General features: G+C 42.5%; 1 protein-coding gene across 3 annotated transcripts in view; it reads right to left on the bottom strand.

Annotated features, from left to right (window-relative positions):
• Positions 1-19,482, bottom strand: part of CCSER2 (coiled-coil serine rich protein 2) — a 221,251-nt gene that overhangs the window by 57,539 nt on the left and 144,230 nt on the right. For all 3 annotated transcript variants that reach the window (XM_073574879.1, XM_073574881.1, XM_073574880.1), the window contains exons 7-8: positions 12,635-12,721; positions 3,669-3,755 (exon numbers count right to left, since the gene is read on the bottom strand). In XM_073574879.1, the coding sequence (XP_073430980.1) occupies positions 3,669-3,755; positions 12,635-12,721 (174 nt within the window). The remainder of the gene's footprint in view (positions 1-3,668; positions 3,756-12,634; positions 12,722-19,482) is intronic.

Here is a 19,482-nt window from a genome sequence, read left to right on the forward strand (position 1 = left end):
CCTTCCACGGCCTGGACAGCCTTTGAAAGTTTCCTCCCGTGCCGAGGCCAGGCTTGTCCGAAGAGTCAAGGCTAACCCAAGGACAACAAGGAAGGAGCTCCGGGAAGATCTCATGGCAGTGGGGACATTGGTTTCAGTCAATACCATAAGTAACGTACTCCACCGCAATGGTCTCCGTTCCAGACGAGCCCGTAAGGTACCTTTACTTTCAAAGCGTCATGTCAAGGCTCGTCTACAGTTTGCTCATGATCACTTGGAGGACTCTGAGACAGACTGGTTCAAGGTTCTCTGGTCTGATGAGACCAAGATCGAGATCTTTGGTGCCAACCACACACGTGACGTTTGGAGACTGGATGGCACTGCATACGACCCCAAGAATACCATCCCTACAGTCAAGCATGGTGGTGGCAGCATCATGCTGTGGGGCTGTTTCTCAGCCAAGGGGCCTGGCCATCTGGTCCGCATCCATGGGAAGATGGATAGCACGGCCTACCTGGAGATTTTGGCCAAGAACCTCCGCTCCTTCATCAAGGATCTTAAGATGGGTCGTCATTTCATCTTCCAACAAGACAACGACCCAAAGCACACGGCCAAGAAAACCAAGGCCTGGTTCAAGAGGCAAAAAATCAAGGTGTTGAAGTGGCCTAGTCAGTCTCCTGACCTTAACCCAATTGAAAACTTGTGGAAGGAGCTCAAGATTAAAGTCCACATGAGACACCCAAAGAACCTAGATAACTTGGAGAAGATCTGCATGGAGGAATGGGCCAAGATAACTCCAGAGACCTGTGCCGGCCTGATCAGGTCTTATAAAAGACGATTATTTGCTGTAATTGCAAACAAGGGTTATTCCACAAAATATTAAACCTAGGGGTTGAATAATTATTGACCCACACTTGTATGTTTAAAATTTATTAAAATTTAACTGAGCAACATAACTTTTTGGTTTGTAAGATTTATGCATCTGTTAATAAATCCTGCTCTTGTGTGAAGTTTGAAGGCTCTAACTTATTTGCATCTTATCAAACCTGCTAAATCTGCAGGGGGTTGAATACTACTTGTAGGCACTGTATATTCAACACAAAGGTAAATTAATACATCAAAAGTAGAGCTGGTAGTCAAAGGAGCATAATATTGTGTATAGATGTCCAAGTGGACAAGACTTGCCAGGTGTCAGAATGATTCTGTACAGGGTGCATCAGAGGATCCCAAATTTGGGAGTAGTCAGAATCAATAGGCTTAAAAAGGGTGTATAGCAATGGTGTAGGGTCATCAGATGCTGTGACAGAAAGCGTAAGTAGAGAGTAAGAACACAGGGATGGATATATACCCACCCCAAAGTAGGCAGAATGCACTGAAAAAGTACATACATGTAAAGGCCAAGATAAGAGTGGTGAAATGTTGGCATATCACTTGTGATTTAATGATAAATATATAGCCAAGATCAGTGTACCTACAAAGTAAAGGGTGGTAGAATGTGTGGATGCGGCATGTACTCCAACGTGCGTTTCAGACCATGTATCCCTGAAGAAGGATGTGGTCTGAAACGCACGTCTGGGTACATGCCACATCTGTACAGTCTACCACCAGGTAACCATACTTTCCCTTTACTTTGTAGGTACACAGATCTTGGTAGAGCTGGTACCTTTGGTGTAATAATTTACCTTTGTGTTATATATATATATATATACACCGTATTTTCCACTTTGTAAGACGCACTTTTTCCCCCAAATTTGAGGGGAAAATGAGGGTGCGTCTTACAAAGAGGATATACCTTTCTGTGCTGCCGTGGAGGGTGTCCAGTACTTGCCGTGGCGCTGTCCCTCAGTGCTGCCGCGGCGCTGTCCCCCGGTTCTTACCGCCACGCTCTGTCCCCCGGTGGTTGCCGCCACCGCCGCGCTCTGTCCCGTTCAGCGTGGGGGGTCTCTGCCGCTTCATGCCTGCTTTCCTGTGGATTTCTTCCTGGAAAATGGCCGCCGCGCATGCGCAGATGGAGATCTCAGCACTGAAATCTCGGGAGATGAGATTTCAGCGCTGAAATCTGTCCCCCGGTTCTTACCCCCACGCTGAACGGGACAGAGCGCTGCGGTGGGGGTAAGAACCGGGGGACAGAGCGCGGCAGTGGTGACAAGCACCAGGGACAGAGCACCGCGGCGGCAAGCACTGGGGGACAGAGCACGGCGGTGGTGGCAAGCACCGAGGGACAGTGCCGGGGCAGCAAGCATCATGGGGACAGAGGGCGGCGGCAGTATCAGACACCGGCAGCGGCACGCTGCACATCAAAACTCCCCCTCATCCCAGCAGCAATGTTCCACTCCAGCCTCCTCCAGGACCACCCCCAGTAAGCAATAATACGCATGGACTATAAGATGCACCACCATTTTATTAAAAAAAGTTTTTTCCCTATTTTTCTCCTCAAAATTTGGGGTGCGTCTTAAAAAGCGAAAAATACGGTATATATATTCCCCACAGGATGCTGTGTTTTATCACTTTATTTGTACTTGCAGGCACCTCTGTTAGTTGTGCCACCATTTCACCAATTGTCCTAATAAAGGTGTTTTATTCTCATTTTTTCTCATCCTTCCTTGACCCATATTCGGCTCTTTCTCCATTGGTTCTACTCTTTCCTCATTTGCAGGGCACTGCAGTAATTTACAAGAACAACAACGCTGAAGAATGTGAATTTATTGCTGTCTGAAAATATGTAGTGAAAGGGTTGAAAAATGTAGACATCCATAAGTTGGTAAAGTGAGGCAGATGGAAGCAATGAGATGGCAGAAGACTTTTACAGAAGGAAATACTCAAGTGTATCAGTCAGCAAAACAGTTTTGTTCTGCACGACAAGCAATCTAGAACTGTCGAGCTTTATAGATGAGACACAGCCGAAAAAGAAGAAAAAAAGCAAGGTCTTCTGACAAAACTACCCATGAAATAAATAGTATTACTCAGTGTTGGATCTGGTTGAGGATTTAAAAATAAAGTCGTTCTTGATAAATTAAAATATCACTGTGTAAAACATTCTAGGAGCTGAATAGCATCTTTAAACTGCTCAATATTTTATACAGTCTGAAGTTCATTTTCTAAGGAACAGGACAAGTAAAATGTAGTGAAATAGCACTTTATAAAACATTTGCACCTTCTATCGTGTGCCCAAGCTTACCTTAGCCCGGTTTCGGAAATATATGTATTACACAAAAATAATAATGTGCTTAAAATCTAATTCAATAAATATTTTCTCTCCACTAAAAAGGCAAAGTATGCAGAGCAGTGGAAAGGGGCCAGTTGGAAATTAATGGAGCTATATTGTGTATTCCCCATCCATATACCCTACTAGAGAGAGAAGGAGAGGAGTTTGTGCAGCTCTCTGGCAGCATACAGAAGCGCAAATTTCCTGGTCTTCTAGGTTCCCCGGCACAGCGTTTGGCTTACTGGCCTTGCGTGATGTCATCTGTGTGATTCTCAGGTTACGTCACACAAGACAGGCTCTTCATAAGCCGAGCCTAGCATCCTGAATGGTAAGAAAATTCATGCAGCACATGTCCACAGCCAGAGAACTTTCCCAGCTTCATAGTACTTTGTGTGCCAGTCCTCCTAGACTTCTACACACAGCTCTGTCTAAATCAGGCCGGTGTCAAGCCAATGATGGAGAAAATGGATAAAGCTTTTCTCACCTGTTGTTCCTGTAAATGCTTAATTGTTTCATCCTTCTTTTTTGACTCTTCTTTCAGCTGTCGAATCTCTCGGAGAAGATCTTCAGTCTTAAAATCGATAAAAGAAAACAAATATCAGTTTAGAAGAGAACAGTCCTTTCGAAATAGAGCATGAAGTAATGAATCCTTCTCGATTATTTAAAAAGGTCAGGCGAACACCCCACTATCAACAGTTTAAACCAACAATCTTATGTGTATGAGGCCTCACTACTGTCCTCGGACATACTGGATCTCCGATACTCCGTTCCCACCATAACAGCAATGTATTCCCTTCTCCCCACTTAGTTGGTGGCTTGTGGTTAAGTTGAGCGAAATAACTGTTAAATCAATTGAAACATATAATTTTCCCTTTATTACAGGATGGCTCATCGAATGATGAACATGAATGTGTCGCATATCTTAGCATGGACACCTTTCTACTCAATCCTGATATTGGATGGCCCCTATCAGGTCTTCACAGAAAAAAAGTAAAGCATAGGCAAATCTTAAAGACACCATAAACAGTCATTTTGTCTAGGTAAAGACCTTAAATAGTTGGAAAAATAAAACTCTGTTCTCTATCTTACACTACTATCGGGACTTAAGGTTCCCATAGGCCTTTGACAGATTGTGGCTTCTGACTCTTCCACACAAGAGCGCTCATGTGCTCTTTGAATGTCGAATAGTGTGAGACACAGCTGGACTCATCTAACAGGCGCTACCCGACCTGGAGAACACAAGGAAATCAAACTATCCCATCATAGATCTGGCTCGGGAGGTCGACTGGTTCGATCAACCATAATCCAAGATGTATAGAGATCTTTACTGGAACCATGGGTAGAGATTAGTTCTTAAAAATGCAAGTCTCCCGCTCAACCACAAATTCAAAGTTCATAAATTAGAGCACCCCAAGGAAGTATGAATCCATAAAGCCGGGCTAGTATCACAAAGACCTTTCTATCATCTTGGTTAATCCCAAAGTTTCATCTTAAGACTAAAAATCTAAAATGCTGCTGCTTAGCTTTTTCATGGAGATCCTATTACTAAACTATGGTAATTTAAAAAAATCTGCAAGTTGAAAGCAAGAATGTCGTGGGTGGAGTGCTGTGCCATTTTTATATGCCATTATCAATAGAATGGTGAGCCAGCACAAGCCAACCTCATGCCATTTTGCTACTAGTCATCTTTCAGAAAGTAAACCATTCTAACTTGCCCGTTTGTTCAGGGCCTTGCCACATCTCCGGCATACACTCCGCTAATAGAGTCAGTGCAGCTTCTTAGTATTTAAGCGGCTTTTAAACTAAAGAGTCTTCTCTGAGAAGTTACAGCCAGAGAAGAACGCTGTAATGGACATTAAGGTCATGAATAATGGGACGATAAACTCAAGGGTCACTTTTTGGCTATTAAGTCTCGCATACTTCTCTTTTCCAATGAAATGGATGCATCTATTACCAGGAAAAAGTAATGGGTTACTTATTTGAACAATGGCCCTGAAGAAGACATTATTTTGGTCAGTAATAGGAAGAGTGGAGCTTTACATCTAATTTGCAGCCAATTTATGGGTATCTAACAGCATGAGGTACTGTGTACTATCATCTATTAGTGATTATCTATAAAAGCTGTGGTCATATGGCTTGTACTGACTGACCTAACAGAATAAGACGCATCGAATTATCTATGTAATGATTGCATGGTACAACGATTAGAGCTGGTGAGTTCAGCGCGCTTAATTCTTATACAATAATTGCTTACTTTACAGCTTGTCTTGTTGTACCATATAGTAAGAAACTCCAGATTTGAAATCTTTTATACAGAAAAAAAACAGTAATAACATATTTCTATGAAATCTTACAAACTATATATTATCACTAACAGATTTAATGGGTTATTCCCATGTCGTAGACTTGCGGACTATCAAGCCAAGCCATAAATGTATGATAGATACTTGTCCCATTGCTGGGAACTGACTATACTTCAAGAATGGGGCCAGTTGCTCGCAAGTGACAAATTATCATAACTTTCATACAAAGGAATGGAGTGGAGAGAGCTACTGACTCATCATCACCTCTTACAGAATTCATAGAATGGTAGAGTACTTGGAAGGGACCTCCTGGGTCATTTGGTCCAACCCCCTACTCAAAGCAGGATTCACTAAATCATCCCAGACAGATGTCTGTCCAGCCTCTGTTTGAAGGCTTCCATTGAAAGAGAACTCACCACCTCTCGTGGCAGCCTGTTCCACCCACTGATCATCCTAACTGTCAAGAAGTTTTTTCTAATATCTAATCTGTATCTCCTCCCATTCAGTTTCATCCCACTGCTTCTAGTCTTTCCTTGTGCAAATGAGAATAAAGATGATCCTTCTACAATGTGACAGCCCTTGAGATATTTGTAGACAACTATTAAGTCTCCTCTCCGTTTTCTCTTTTGCAAGTTAAACATTCCCAAATCCTGCAACCGCTCCCGTAGGACATGGATTGCAGACCGGTCACCATTCTGGTCGCTCTTTTCTGAACTTGCTCCAGTTTGTTGATGTCTTTTTTAAAATGTGGTGCCCAAAACTGGACACAATATTCCAGATGAGGTCTGACCAAAGAGGAGTAGAGGGCAATAATGACTTCACGTGATCTAGACTGTATGCTTCTGTTAATACATCCCAGAATTGTATTTGCCTTTTTTGCTGCTGCATCACACTGTTGACTCATGTTCAGTTGTTTATCTATTAGTATACCCAAGTCTTTTTCACATGTGCTGTTGCTTAGCCCTATTCCTCCCATTCTGTATATGCTTTTTTCATTTTTATTGCCCAGATGTAGTAATTTCCATTTTTCCCTGTTAATAAACATTCTGTTAGTTGCTGCTCACTGCTCCAGTTTATTTATCTTTTTGAATTCTCTCTCTTCTCTAGTATTAGCTATCCCTCCTAGCTTTGTATCATCAGCAAATTTAATCAGTTTACCCTCAATTCCGTCATCTAAATCTTTGCTAATGATGTTGAACAATACAGGGCCCAGGACAGAGCCCTGTGTTACCCCACTTGAGACATTCTTCCAACTGGATGTGCAGCCATTTACGACCACTCTTTGGGTCTGATCACTAAGCCAGTTATGAATCCATCTAACCGTTGCCTTGTCCACTGTTGCCTCACCCGATGGTGGTGCACAGACACCCTTTTCTTCAGACAGATCCATCATATACCCATAGAGGCATAGAACGGGAACCGGTCAGCAAAAAAAAAAAAAATGCAATTACAGTGGAGAAGTATTTAGTCACCAATTGTGCATGTTCTCCCACTTAAAAAGATGAGAGAGGCCTGTAATTGACATAATAGGTAGACCACAACTATGAGGGTCAAAATGAGAAAATAAATCCAGAAAATCACCTTGTCTGGTTTGGCAAGATTTATTTTGCAAATTATGGTGGAAAAAAAGTATTTGGTCACCTAAAAACATGCAAGATTTCTGGCTCTCACAGACCTGTAACATCTTTTTAAGAGGCTCCTCTGTCCTCCACTCATTACCTGTAGTAATGGCATCTGTTTGAACTTGCTATCAGAATAAGACACCTGTCCACAACCTCAAACAGTCACACTCCAAACTTCACTATGGTGAAGACCAAAGAGCTGTCGAAGGACACCAGAAACAAAATTGTAGCCCTGCACCAGGCTGGGAAGACAGAATCTGCAATAGGCAAGCAGCTTGGTGTGATGAAATCAACTGTGGGAGCAATAATAAGAAAATGGAAGAGATACAAGACCACTGATAATCTCCCTTGACCTGAGGCTCCACGCAAGATCTCACCCCGTGGGGTCAAAATTATCGCAAAAACGGTGACCAAAAATCCCAGAATTACATGGGGTGCCTAGTGAATGACTTGCATAGATCTGGAACCACGGTAACAAAGGCTACCATCAGTAACACGCTACGCCACCAGAGAATCAGATCCTGCAGTGCCAGATGTATCCCCCTGCTTAAGCAAGTACATGTCCTGGCCCGTATGAAGTTTACTAGAGAGCATTTGGATTATCCAGAAGAGCATTGGGAGAATGTCATATTGTCTCATGAAACCAAAGTAGAACTGTTTGGTGGAAACAAAACTTGTCATGTTCGGAGGAGACAGAATGCTGCGTTGCATCCAAAGAACACCATACCTACTGTGAAGCATGGGGGTGGCAACATCATGCTTTGGGGCTGTTTCTCTGCAAAGGGACCAGAATGACTGATCCGTGTGCATGAAAGAAGGAATGGGGCCATGTATTGTGAGATTTTCAGTGCAAACCTCCTTCCATCAGCAAGGGCATTGAAGATAAAACGTGGATGGGTCATTCAGCATGATAATGATCCCAAGCACACCACTAGGGCAATTAAAGAGTGGCTTTGTAAGAAGAATGTGAAGGTCCTGGAGTGGCCTAGCCTGTCTTCAGATCTCAACCCCACAGAAAACTTTTGGCAGGATTTGGAAGTCCGTGTTGTCCAGCAACAGGCCCAAAACATCACTGCTCTAGAGGAGATCTGCATGGAGGAATGGGCCAACAGACCACCAACAGTGTGTGCCAACCTTGTGAAGACTTACAGAAAACGTTTGACCTCTGTCATTGCCAACAAAGGATATATAACAAAATATTGAGATGAACTTTTGTTAATGACCAAATACTTATTTTCCCTTATAATTTGCAAAATAAATCTTGCCAAATCACACAAGGTGATTTCCTGGATTTGTTTTCTCAATTACAGGCCTCTCTCATCTTTTTAAGTGGGAGAACTTGCACAATTGGTGGCTGACTATATACTTTTTTCCCCACTGCATATGCAGCCATAGTGATAATCTGCAGATAAATACTGTTATATAAGCAGCCTGATAGCAGGATTTACCCCTAGAAAGTGTTAGAAGCGTTATATCAGCCTCCTAATGTAGTCTGTAATGATGTCTTAATTCTGCAAAACGGAAGATTAGTCTCAGTGATTCAGTCCTCAGAATAGCCTAGGGGTGGCATCAATCATCTCTGCACTTTGCTGGTATCATGCCCCCTGCAGTCTGATTGATAAACTAAAGTGTTCTCAGGGAACAGGGAGCAGGAGCAAAGAGATTGTGTAGTGCACGCTGACAGGCTCGACACTGCAAAGCAGAGGCTGCAGGGAGAATGTGATTTCATTTTCTCCCTGCAGCTGCACATAAAATGAGACAGCCGTATATATTTAAGAAAGTGTTTAGCTGCAAATCACCACTATGTTTACAAGTAAACAATGGGTTTTCTTTACTGATGGGCTCCTTTGCCATAGCAGCATAACTTTCGTTTATAATGGAGAAAAAAAAGTAACAAAGGTTCAATTTTAGGCTATGTGTATATAACAACTTTTAGACACCGGCGCAGCAGCTTACTTTCTCCAAATGAGACTGTTTAGGAACAACGTCGGCGGTCGTTTTTCTGAAGCAGGTTTGTCATCGTTCTAGCGGCAGCTCAACTGACGGCGCCTTGCACTCTACAGCGTGAAGAATAGAAAGAAGACAGCTTCTAGCCGCCAAAAGAACGAGCATGTCACTTTTTTTTTTAAACTGTTGTTTCACTGGTTCCGAACTCTGTAGCAGTTATAAGAAATGACATAAGACAAAAGATGGGCACAGCAATGTCGTTTCGATGCTACCGTGGCACTGTGTTGATATTACGGGGCACTTTTGTGGTGCTTTTTCAGTTGGATTACAAGCAGAAACTGCCTGAAAAATATGTCATACGTGCATGGCCTTAAAGAGGTCCTAGTCAACCTGAATATATCCACAACCTCTGTCAAGTTTCCTCTACAGCTAAGTGCACAAGGCGTCTTTCTCAGGTGGATCCCCCTCCGGTATCTGTCTAAAAAAAAAAAGTGCCCCACAAAATGAACATAATCCACAGCAATGTGAAAACACCATCTTTTGTCACATCTTTTAACCACTTCAGGCTATACAGTAATAGACGCTGGAGGCCCAGCAACTGTAAAGATGCCAGAAAAGCCGCTTCAAGACTACATCCGTGAGTGTCTCCCAACAGCAGATCCATGGTAGCGGCCCTGACGGGCGTGCCAGTGCCCAAAAGATTCTGTGCGCGTACCCTTTTAATGGCAAGAATGGCGCTGCAGGTGGTATGGAGACATACAGCCATGATTGTAAATCATGCACAAACTGTGAGCGCCAAGAATGGCTACTTAGCGGCTACCTTATCAGAGAACGGTCAGAGAAAAGCAATTTAAAGGGGACATGAAGGTGATCAGAAATCAGCCAGGAAACAGGAAGGTCACCAATTTCAGAATTCAGCTAGCGGTGACTTCTAGCACTGAATCCAGCTAAATGCCGCGGTCAGGAGAGACTTTCTGCACAATAAAAGCCGCCAGATTACAACAGATCTCGTTTTTTGTCTTAATCGATTGGTTAGAGCCTGTAAGTTTTGGTGGCATCTCTTGTCAAATACTACGGTGTAATTTCAGGGCTTTCCGCTTTGAAGCCAATAGTTTAGTTGCTTCAATCAATATGGCTTTTTACAATTACAGGCTCGGGGCACGGATAGCTGCTATATACGGAGTCTCCTATGCCGTTTCCCTTCGAACAGATGTATTCCTTCATAGTAAGAGACAAGTCTAATCATACAGTAACTATAGAGGCTGCGGGCCACAATCGCCCCATGCCCGTCATGTTTTTACTGAAATAAATCCATGGTGCATTACAGGATGGAATATGTCTCCATCCCCAGTGCTATAGGTTACAGACATACTAAAAAAGAGGCAAAATGCAATTAATCTTGAAAGGCACATTTATCGGGTTAGTTGGCGTCTACATTAGATCAACAACCTGCTGACCTTAAGCCCTCACATAATGAATAGGACAGACATCGCACTCCGCAGAGAGAAGCAATATCTGGGAAGAATGATTTGCTCTCGGATATATTTCTATATCCAGCTTAAGGATCATCGTTAAAGGGATTGTCTGGCCTTAGACTGACTGCAGACTATGTGATTACAGAGTTGTGACTCCTCACAGTATACATGCAGTCATGTGCCGACTAGACATGCATGGCCACTGACTGAGCACGAACACGTCTAGTTAGAATGTGGCTGGAAGTATGCGAATCTCTTACTTGCGGTCACATTACCGCCTGCTCCTGACACCGTAAAATCCTCCGAGCGCGCAGTGCACTCACTGTGAGGATTCACGACTCACAGGGTGGCTGCAGACTTGTATGCCAAGGCCAGACAACCCCTTTAAAGCACTTTTGACTTGCACAAAAAAAGAGTTACCCACTACTCTAAACCACTGATGGTCTACAGTACTGAAGAGGCTAATTTTAGCTTTCCTAAAGTTGTTAAAGCGGTAGTTCATTTTCTGTTAAATTGGAGGACAGGCAGGTAATGCTTTATATGGCATCTATCACCAGACTTTTGCTAGGTAACCTGAGAGCAGCATAATGTAGGGGCAGAGACCCTGATTCCAGTTATGTGTCACTTACTGAGCTTTAAACTGCAGTTTTGATAAAATGTCTGTTTCCTATGCAGCAGATCCATCAGTTTGCTGAATGCTGAGCTCTGTATAACCCCACCCACACCACTGAGTATCGGTTTTCTTTGTACGCTGTGCATAGACAGAACGCTGCCAGTCAGTGGTGGGGTTATACAAAGAAAAGGAATATGAAGGACTGCATAGCAGCAGGTTTACCAGTCCTCCTCTAGGGATTTCAAATTGCAATATGTAGGGTACATGCCCTTTGAAAATAAGAATAACATCTTTCAGATGCCGCTAACCCTCGGGTTTTGTCTTCTGCAGTTTCTAAACACTTTACAAATGTCCATAAGGGTGATACAAGTGGTCTTATTTTCTGTGGTATTGAAAAAGTGGACAGACCATGAAGGGTGGAGACCACAGGAGAAAATTTCTCAATCGAGAATCATTTTGGAACTTCACACTGGAGATGAGGATTCCGCATGGTCAGAACCACAGACAAGACCTTATTGTACAATATTAATGACTTATGTTACTTTCCTGTTTTTTCCTTTTATAGCTGGTCCCAATTGTTTTCATCACACATGATTTTGGTCTATTTTCTTTGTAATTATTTATTTTTTTGTGAAATGTGATTTTTCCTTTTTTATTTCTTACGCATCTGTTTCTGTAATGGCTCCCATGTTCGGTAGAATATTTATTTTCCAAAAATCTTTATTGGGAATTTTTTATGAATATTAACAAACACAGAAAAGAAAAGGAAAAACAAGGGATGAGGGAGGGAAAAGAAGGTAATACAATAGAGAACTCAAAGAGTAAAATAATGCTTATGACCAATCCATGTTCGGTAGAATATTTAAACCTCCTAGCATTTCTTTGCTTAAGACAATAGTCGAAACGCGTTGGTCACAACGTTGCATTATGTGTATATTGCTGTAATGTGCTGCGCTTATTTTTGTGGAACACCATTGTATATTTTTTCTCCTTTTTTTTTTTTTATAAATGGCTCATTAAAAGCTATATTTTATCTGGACAAAGTTGCTCGCTTTTGAAATGGCCTTACTGGGATAGCTTAACATATCCTTTGGCTCAATGTCAGATCAGTATTAGTAGTGTCTATGCTGGATATTGGAGCATTGTCCCATACACACATGTAACCATCCTGTGCTGTCCCCTTATGCAGGCTTGGACTGGCCCACAGGAGAACAGGAGAATCCCCCGGTGGGCCCCTGTGCAAGAGTAGGCCACCACCATCTTGTATGAGCAGGACTTGGCATGTACTTGAATCACTATGTACAACGGCAGCATGTTCTTCATTTAACCATCTGCCCAGTTCAGTTTTATATAAATGTGTGATTGAAGATGATGTCACATTTCAATGTATCTGAAAAGGGGGCCCTGGAGATGGTTACTGGTGGGCTCTTGGTACCCCAGTCCGACACTGCCCTTATGGACGTATGAAAGAACTATGCCAGGACATTTACCTTTACTGCAGTGTCCGTGTCTTGTGGTTCGGGAGTAGTGGGATAAGACTGCTGTACTTCTTGCATCGGTGATTCAGGGTCATCCTCCTGTGGAAGAACAAACGCATTTAGTTGTCTGGCCAAGCAGTGAATTTATAAGTATCCAGGTACTCTGCAATTTTTCTGCCGTCTTACACATAAAATCCACTACCAATATCTCAGATGCATTATTACAATTCACATGTCGTCCATTTGCATTGTATGATTTTGACCTCTTTTGTAGGGATCCGAGATGGCTTTTAGCCGGTTAAAAGCATTTTCTGGGCAGAACAAGATTTCTGCAGGATGGGCGATGACATTGATGGTTTACTGATCTTTCATCGGAGCTTTGCACAACTATACGATAATGTGCTGGAATAGAAGCCGCTGATTAATGACCAAATGTTACATTTAAAAGGTTTCATGACGTTACTGCGTTTTCTGCAGAAATAAAACCACTCTTAAATAAATGTGGTTTGTGCCATGGTTCTGCAGCAGTGGTGGGCGTTCAGCCTCATCGTGCTCTTTGATGGGTACGCGTAGAAATCAGGGCATTTACTTTACAACCATCAGAAAAAAAGACACAAGATATTTCCAATATTGAGGAGAAGAGTCCTCATACTATGAAAGATCACCACTTGTGTAGGTCTCTCAGGCACCATTCACATTTGGTCCCAACTAGTGATGAGTGAAGGTGATCCGATAAGGCGTTACCGGAGCATGCTAGGATGCTAACCGAGTGACTTCGGTGTGCTTGAATAATATGTTCGAGTCCCCGCAGCTGTTCGAGAGCAACAACAAATGCCTGATGGCCTGTTTGCTGGGTAATCCCGGTATCTGTTGAAGATGTCGAACAGCCGCGGGGTACTCGAACATGGTATTCAAGCACGCCGAAGACACTCAGCACCCAGGCATGCTCAGATAACGCCTTATCAGTACACCTTCGCTCATCACTAGTCCCTAACTAAGCTCCAAGGCAGCACAATCATAGCTTTGTATGCTATAAAGGCATATAAAGACCCCTTCACTATGCATTGGATTAACTACATCACTGCTGAGCTTTATTGAGGCGCCAATGAAGCCTGATGCCACCATGCCAATGAGTCAGTACTAGCATGTGCCACCCATAGGATTGTAGTGTTGATGGCAGCTATGGGGGGACACGTATCAGTTGTGTGATAGAATATGCGTGTTGGATGTCAGTTACAAATTGCAATAAATCACAAGGAAATCAAACTTTGGTGCAACTTTCCAATGACTGTCAACACATTTCTTTGTGTAGCCTGATGCATGATCTACTCTTACACTAATACACCGTTTACATCCCCGAAATAGTACTTTTCAAGATTGTAGTGATAAGTCAATAACGCACAATACATGTATAGTGGGTACGGAAAGTATTCAGACCCTTTAAATTTTTCACTCTGTTTCATTGCAGCCATTTAGTAAATTCAAAAAAGTTCATTCTTTTTCTCATTAATGTACACTCTGCACCTCATCTTGACTGAAAAAACAAATGTAGAAAATTTAGTCAATTTTTAAAAAAAGAAAAACTGAAATATCACATGATCATAAGTATTCAGACCCTTTGCTCAGTATTGAGTAGAAGCACCCTTTTTAGCAAGTACAGCCATGAGTCTTCTTGGGAATGATGCAACAAGTTTTTCACACCTGGATTTGGTTATCTTCTGCTATTCTTCCTTGCAGATCCTCTCCAGTTCCGTCAGGTTGGATGGCGAACATTGGTGGACAGCCATTTTCAGGTCTCTCCAGAGATGCTCAATAGGGTTTAGATCAGGGCTCTGGCTTGGCCAGCCAAGAATGGTCACACAGTTGTTCTGAAGCCATTCCTTTGTTATTTTAGCTGTGTGCTTAGGGTCATTGTCTTGTTGGAAGGGGAACCTTCGACCAAGTCTGAGGTCCAGAGCACTCTGGAAGAGGTTTTCATCCAGGATATCTCTGTACTTGGCCGCATTCATGTTTCCTTAAAATGCAACCAGTCGTCCTGTCCCTGCAGCTGAAAACCACCCCCATAGCATGATGCTGCCACCACGTTTCACGGTTAGGATTGTATTGGGCAGGTGATGAGCAGTGCCGGGTTTTCTCCACACATACACCTTAGAATTATCATCAAAAAGTTCTTTGTCTCATCAGACCTGAGAATCTTATTTCTCATAGTCTGGGAGTCCTTCATGTGTTTTTTAGCAAACTATATGCAGGCTTTCATATGTCTGGCACTGAGAGGGGGTTTCCGTTGGGCCACTCAGCCATAAAGCTGCAGTGATAGTTGACTTTGTGGAACTTTCTCCCGTCTCCATACTGCATCTGTGGAGCTCAGCCACAGTGATCTTGGGGTTCTTTATCTCTTTCACCAAGGCCCTTCTCCCACGATTGCTCGGATTGGCTGGACGGCCAGGTCTAGGAAGACTTCTGGTGGTCCCAAACTTCTTCCATTTAAGGATTATGGAGGCCACTGTGCTCTTAGGAACCTTGAGTACTGCAGAAATTCTTTTGTAACCTTGGCCAGATGTGTGCCTTGCCACAATTCTGTCTCTGAGCTCCTTGGCCAGTTCCTTTGACCTCATGATTCTCATTTGGTCTGACGTGCACTGTGAGGTCTTATATAGACAGGTGTGTGCCTTTACAAATCAAGTCCTATCAGTTTAAATAAACACAGCTGGATCCAATGAAGGAGTAGAACCATCTCAAGGAGGATCACAAGGAAATGGACAGCATGTGACTTAAATATGAGTGTCTGAGCAAAGGGTCTGAATACTTATGACCATGTGATATTTCAGTTTTTCTTTATTTTAATAAATTTGCAAAAATTTCTACATTTCTGTTTTTTTCCCAGTCAAGACGGGGTGCAGAGTGTACATTAATGAACTTTTTTGAATTTACCAAATGCCTGAAAATGAAACAAAGAGTGAAAAATTTAAAGAGGTCTGAATACTTTCCGTACCCACTGTATATAATAAACTCAGGCCTGCAACTGAGGTTTGCCTCTATCACGTTCCTACTCACAGTCATACAGGTGCCATCAAAATTACTCAACTCCAACCACAAATTAGGTTTATTTGCAAAATTTACAAACTTTCATTTGTTTGCAATAAACCAACCAACAAAAACAAAGTTAATAGCTCAACTAATATAGCAAGTGGTGTTTCCAAATTCATCACAAAATGATACTTTTACTAACTGCTGTAGAATTATTCTACCCCTTCATGACAAGTGTCTTTAGGACTTAGTACAGCACCTTGGCTGTTATGACCTGCTGTAAATGTGACTTAGCCAGATACCAGCGTTCTTGAGGAATCTATGCCCAGTCCTCAAGGAAAGTGGCATGCAGTTCACTAATATTTTTGGGTTGTCGGGTGGATGGTCTATAAAAGTAAAAAAAAATTTAAAAAAACAGAGCGATCACTGCCTTACAGAAACAAGGAAAAGAATGCAGAAAGATAGCAAAGACATGGAAGGTTTCTAGAGATATAGCTGGAGCAGAGTTCACAGTTATATGAACACTGGCTACATTACCTGTATGTGGCAGAAAAATAACAGTGATCACCATCTGTCACCACATTCCTGTGGAGGGAGGTTGTGAAACACCCTCAAGTGACTGCAAAAGATCCACGGCAAGATTTAGCAGCAGCAGACACTGTGGATTCAGTTTGCACAGTAAGACACATGCTAAACCCTTTACTGACCCTAAAGCACAAGAAATATTGGCTCAAATACAGTGGGGAAAAAAGTATTTAGTCAGTCAGCAATAGTGCAAGTTCCACCACTTAAAAAGATGAGAGGCGTCTGTAATTTACATCATAGGTAGACCTCAACTATGGGAGACAAACTGAGAAAAAAAAATCCAGAAAATCACATTGTCTGTTTTTTTTTCATTTTATTTGCATATTATGGTGGAAAATAAGTATTTGGTCAGAAACAAGCAATCAAGTTTTCTGGCTCTCAGAGACCTGTAACTTCTTCTTTAAGAGTCTCCTCTTTCCTCCACTCATTACCTGTAGTAATGGCACCTGTTTAAACTTGTTATCAGTATAAAAAGACACCTGTGCACACCCTCAAACAGTCTGACTCCAAACTCCACTATGGTGAAGACCAAAGAGCTGTCAAAGGACACCAGAAACAAAATTGTAGCCCTGCACCAGGCTGGGAAGACTGAATCTGCAATAGCCAACCAGCTTGGAGTGAAGAAATCAACTGAGGGAGCAATAATTAGAAAATGGAAGACATACAAGACCACTGATAATCTCCCTCGATCTGGTGCTCCACGCAAAATCCCACCCCGTGGGGTCAGAATGATCACAAGAACGGTGAGCAAAAATCCCAGAACCACGCGGGGGGACCTAGTGAATGAACTGCAGAGAGCTGGGACCAATGTAACAAGGCCTACCATAAGTAACACACTACGCCACCATGGACTCAGATCCTGCAGTGCCAGACGTGTCCCACTGCTTAAGCCTGTACATGTCCGGGCCCGTCTGAAGTTTGCTAGAGAGCATTTGGATGATCCAGAGGAGTTTTGGGAGAATGTCCTATGGTCTGATGAAACCAAACTGGAACTGTTTGGTAGAAACACAACTTGTCGTGTTTGGAGGAAAAAGAATACTGAGTTGCATCCATCAAACACCATACCTACTGTAAAGCATGGTGGTGGAAACATCATGCTTTGGGGCTGTTTCTCTGAAAAGGGGCCAGGACGACTGATCCGGGTACATGAAAGAATGAATGGGGCCATGTATCGTGAGATTTTGAGTGCAAACCTCCTTCCATCAGCAAGGGCATTGAAGATGAAACGTGGCTGGGTCTTTCAACATGACAATGATCCAAAGCACACCGCCAGGGCAACGAAGGAGTGGCTTCGTAAGAAGCATTTCAAGGTCCTGGAGTGGCCTAGCCAGTCTCCAGATCGCAACCCTATAGAAAACCTTTGGAGGGAGTTGAAAGTCCGTGTTGCCAAGCGAAAAGCCAAAAACATCACTGCTCTAGAGGAGATCTGCATGGAAGAATGGGCCAACATACCAACAACAGTGTGTGGCAACCTTGTGAAGACTTACAGAAAACGTTTGACCTCTGTCATTGCCAACAAAGGATATATCACAAAGTATTGAGATGAAATTTTGTTTCTGACCAAATACTTATTTTCCACCATAATATGCAAATAAAATGAAAAAAAAAACCGACAATGTGATTTTCTGGATTTTTTTTTCTCAGTTTGTCTCCCATAGTTGAGGTCTACCTATGATGTAAATTACAGACGCCTCTCATCTTTTTAAGTGGTGGAACTTGCAATATTGCTGACTGACTAAATACTTTTTTTCCCCACTGTATGCTCAAACCACATAAATAAGTCAAAGATGTTTTTATACTCTGTTCTGTGGAGCAATCAAACACAATTGAAACTTTTCCGACTATGGATAGCAGTTTGGCTGCTGGAAGCAATTGCCAGGTAAAAAAAAAAAACACAACACCCTGCAAGTGAAGCATGGCGGTGGCTTGGTGATGCACTGGGAATGTTTTTCTTCCTCTCAAATTGGTCCTTCACACCTAAAAGTGTGTGAAGGGCAAGATGGATTCAATCAAGTATCAGGAAACCCTAGAAAAACACATCATGCTCTCTGTAAGATAGCGCTCGGGAGTCATTGAACCTTTCAACGGGTCAATGATCACAAGCATACCTCAAAGTCCACCAAGACTTGGTTTCAGAAGACAAGCAAAGAAACAGAAGACCAGGCTATAAGGCGCTTCTACTCAGATGCATCGAGGATCCAGACGTATGGATGAATTGAAATTTTTAAATTTTAAAAGACCTAGCAAAAGGTTGCAAGATTAAATTTTGTCATATGTTAAGACTTATTAAAACAAGCAATGCGTTTCGGCTGTCTAGCCTTCATCAGGTGTATATAAAGGCTAATCAGCAGAAAAGCATAGTGTTCATGTTTTAAGTTTATAAATTTTGTCCTTTGTCATCTAGCAACCTTTTGCTTGTTATTTTTAAATTAAAAATTTAAATCCTTCAATACCTCTGGATCTTTTGTGCATTTGAGTGGAAGTGCCTCATAACCTGGTCTTCTATTTCTTTGCTCTACCCCTCACGATGGAACCATTCTCAAGAATAATCCATGGCAGCCACGCTAGCAGCAAACTACCATCAGGGATCCATACTGGAGATACGTTCCTCCCAGAGTTGTGCCTGCTTACACAACTCCATGAGGCGAGTTTAATCACTCACACCCCACTTCGATGTTACACATTTAATATTACGCTTAGCTAGAGCTCCCGTTTTTCCGCTTTCTCTTCCATCCTGGAAGATTCTGGACTGGCTATCACAGTCGCCTGACTTGAACACCATATAAAATCTTGGGAGATGTTTTGGAGAAGGAGGCTGCAGAAGAAACACACGAATATTAAGAAATAGGATGCCATTAGCGATGATGCATGGGCTAAAATTTCTTAGGAATAATGCCAAAAGCAGGTGTCTGGCTGTCCACCACATTTCCAGCAGGTTACAACAGCCAAGGGATGCTATACTAAGTGCTAAGGGCTGTGCTGAGTCCCATTAAAGATATGGATGGAGCAGGAGGGCACAGCCGGTGAGGTCACTGTCCTCTATATTCTTATGTTGAGAGCGAGAAGAGGCGCAGTGCTCACAAGGATTGTCAAGTCAGGAGATTGGGCAGTATTAAGTTAGAAATTGTAATTTCTGCTGATACACTTTAGCACTACATTTCATAACCAAAAAGAAAGCGCAGTTAAGGGTCAATTATAGAGGTTTCAGTTCAGCCCAACACTGAGCAGATGATGAGCTTTATTAAAGG

Source organism: Dendrobates tinctorius, unplaced genomic scaffold (genome assembly GCF_039654945.1).
Source record: "Dendrobates tinctorius isolate UK_male_01 unplaced genomic scaffold, ASM3965494v1 ptg000040l, whole genome shotgun sequence".
Lineage (NCBI taxonomy): Eukaryota > Metazoa > Chordata > Amphibia > Anura > Dendrobatidae > Dendrobates > Dendrobates tinctorius.